General features: G+C 37.6%; 1 protein-coding gene across 1 annotated transcript; it reads left to right on the top strand.

Moving 5' to 3' along the window:
* On the top strand, positions 1-2,202 carry LOC124274284 (ctenidin-1-like). The gene is made up of 3 exons (XM_046709626.1): positions 1-108; positions 1,523-1,814; positions 2,180-2,202. Exons 1-3 carry the CDS (start codon positions 1-3, stop codon positions 2,200-2,202), a joined length of 423 nt encoding a protein of 140 aa, XP_046565582.1.
* The last annotated feature ends 972 nt before the right edge of the window (positions 2,203-3,174 follow it).

Below are 3,174 nucleotides of genomic sequence, written 5' to 3'. Positions count from 1 at the left end.
ATGGATGCTGACAAATGTCAGAAAGCTTGTCTCGGAGCAATTTCCCTTGATTATCCCTCTCCCCTGGACATTCTCGCCTCCACACAGCCTCCTCATTACTTGACCTGCGTATGGTGTCGTCAACCCTGTAAAGAGCATTACAATACCAAATTTAGGCTTGTTTTTCATTAACATATATCTTCTCCAATTACGGCTAATTGTGAGACATATTTATAAACATCATTTCATAATTAGTGAGTGTTGTAAAACATTCATGTTATATCACGGCGAATCAGTTTTATGCTTATGTAGGTCTCAGACATTAAGCTACTTTAGTAAAACCCACGAAGACGGGCACGGAGCACACAATAATAGGTTTCTGGCGAGCCAATGGGACACAATTCTTCACAGTGAATAGCAGCATCAAGTTTCTAAGGCTGTTGCTTACAAACAAACAATCAAACTTCATATGATATACAAGTATATGCAGCGAGTTTTCTCAATACCAGCTTGTTTCTGAGGATAGCCAAGATTGTACGTCATGTGTATTCCTTTGCACCGATATTTTTATTACAAAACACTATTTACAGATAAGCTTTATCCAGTCAACATTTATTATAGATGCACTCACACAGGTTATGATAATATACATAACAAGAAGATAGATTTGTCTTGTTCCCGCCAGGTCTAACGGCATGTCTCGCTATGTCACAGGTTAAGCCTGTTGAACACGTCTTAAATTTCAACATTACTTGTTTCATACATATATGAACGGCGAATATAACAAAACAGGAAATCTTGAAACTTAAAAGATTAACTTGAATAATATCTTTTGAAATATAATAAATTTATACAAATTTCAAGTCTAATCACCTTGATGACGTTCGGGCTGAGAAAACTTGTCAGATTTCTATCATTGTACAAATGTTCAAAATAAACTTTCCACACTTCCTTATGCAGTTAGGTAATATTTCTGTCTAAGCCCGAAGGATATAACGTATGCTTGCTTGTAATTCTACATCATCCTTACTTGTTACTTGCTATGTGCCCTTCAACTCACCCGGAAGTTGTCCTTCCAAAGCATATCAATGACAGGTAACTCAAAACACGCTGAGTATATAAACGCGAAAGCTGTAAGTACAAACATCACTGAATGTTCCTACGTTGACAAGCAGTCGCTCCATACTTCTAACCGTGAGTACCCTGGTAAACACCACTTTATGAATTGATATAATTAATCAAAAAGTAAATGCCTATGAGTCTCCGCACCATCTTTTTCTATGTATTTTCAAAACGTTTCATCCGTTCAGAGTCAAATATCTTCATGTTTAACCTTAATCTTTAAATCAACTAAAACTAAGCAACTAAGATAAAGTTTCACCAAAGTAATTGGAAATCATTTCTTACATTATAAATGACCAAGCATGAGCAAAACTTCGCTTTGATGCCACATGTTTAAGACGTGCACTCACATTGAAACTTTGTTTTTCAATTTCAGTTACAACATGTTATACGTTAATAACACATTCACTCTCATTGACAGCTTCCGAAAATGATGAAGCTTATCGTCGTCCTTGTTGCCTGTCTGGCTGTTGCTACTTACGCCAAACCCATGGGCTACGGTATGGGCATGTACGGAGGCGTCGGTGGCCTTGGCTATGGTATGGGAGGCCTGTACGGAGGCATGGGCGGCTTTGGCTTGGGAGGACTGTACGGCGGTATGGGTCTTTTTGGAGGTTTTGGAGGATTGTACGGAGGCATGGGAGGATTGCACGGAGGCATGGGAGGACTGTACGGTGGCATGTACGGAGGAATGGGACTTGGCAAAGGAATTGGTAAGTTTTCTAAGTAATTATATCATTTTATGAGACTATCGCTAAATGAATTAACATGGCACAAATGAAGTTTTGTTGTAGGGACAGGGAAGTTATATTACCTTTGTCGGTTGTGCGTATTAATTTGCCCATTGCAGTAACATTTGTGAAGGGAATGAGTGGAGAGGGGTAGGTGTGGGTTTTATTACCGTCAGACTATTTGCTTTTCTCAATACATGCAATGACCCAGTTTGAAAGGCGAAACCAAACGATTTTTATCCCAAGGTAAGAATTTCTATCTGACTTCTAGTAAAGAACGCCTAAACAGCGTTACTTTTCAAACTATTTTATCACATGATAATTGTGTATTATGTTTTCTCTTTTAGGTATGGGATATGGTTACTACTGAGAGTCGTGAATTCAAGAACAGTTCCCTGTGGTTATTAACTCATGTACATCCGACGATTGTAATAAATATATTTACATTCATTCGTCTAAATTTTATCATTTATAAATGTATGACATTTTACATCATAAAGAAACATGAGTTTATTGCGTAAACGTTCTAATAGATGCGGATTCCCAAAACCGACATTGGAGTATGGGATTATGAGTGAATATTGCATGAGACAATTTCAGATTTCCCCCATCCACAGAGCTGCATTGCAAGTCGTGTCAAGAAAATCCCCCTTAAAGGATGCGGGTGTATGTGCTGTAGTGTAAGAAAATTACCAAATCCCACCAAACTGTCTTGGGTTTATGTCTTCACCTTTGTTCTAACATATTTTGAATATCAAGGCTTGTTCAACACATGTTTTTGTGAAAGCATGGAATTAAAGGGAAAATATTCATATCACAACATACAAAATAGTCGCAATTATATTAGCATCCAACAGCTATTTAAGAACATGTTTTGTACACTTTATAATTTTCTGACTTAATGTTTGCAAGTAAACGTTTCAAATGAAAACGGATGACATAATTAATTGTGATTTAGGTCGCAGTCAGCAATATCACAGGTTCTTCCATATAAACATGACGTTAAACAGTATGAACTAAATGGAATAGCTCATAAAGATTTACCCATCTCAAGATACATTCTTATTATTCAGGGCCTAGATATTCGAAGCTCTCTTAGCGCTAAGATAGTCGTAAGTGCCATACGTTAACATTAACTTACGACTATCTTAGCGCTGAGAGAGCTTCGAAATTCTAGGCCCAGGTTCACAACCCCCATTTCTTTGAGATACCGTTGTTTATATATTATCCGCCACTACCTGACGTAACTGAAACAGAGTCTGATAGATTCCCTGCAATCCCCTCCTACCCGACATCATATCCCTACATAGTCACTACTGATGTAATTCTCCATACATCAACA

This window comes from Haliotis rubra, unplaced genomic scaffold (genome assembly GCF_003918875.1).
Source record: "Haliotis rubra isolate DU_JTF1 unplaced genomic scaffold, ASM391887v1 Scf19, whole genome shotgun sequence".
In the NCBI taxonomy this organism is placed as follows: Eukaryota; Metazoa; Mollusca; class Gastropoda; order Lepetellida; family Haliotidae; genus Haliotis; species Haliotis rubra.
Note: the sequence above shows the minus strand (reverse complement) of the source record. Positions and strands in the feature narration are given on the sequence as shown.

Bases quoted from the DNA above. Each gene is read 5' to 3' on its own strand.
- LOC124274284 (XM_046709626.1), top strand. From the start codon at position 1: ATGGATGCTGACAAATGTCAGAAAGCTTGTCTCGGAGCAATTTCCCTT. The intron at 109-1,522 runs GTATGGTGTCGT...TCTCATTGACAG, and splicing joins CTCCTCATTACTTGACCTGC to CTTCCGAAAATGATGAAGCT. The intron at 1,815-2,179 runs GTAAGTTTTCTA...TTTCTCTTTTAG, and splicing joins GGGACTTGGCAAAGGAATTG to GTATGGGATATGGTTACTAC.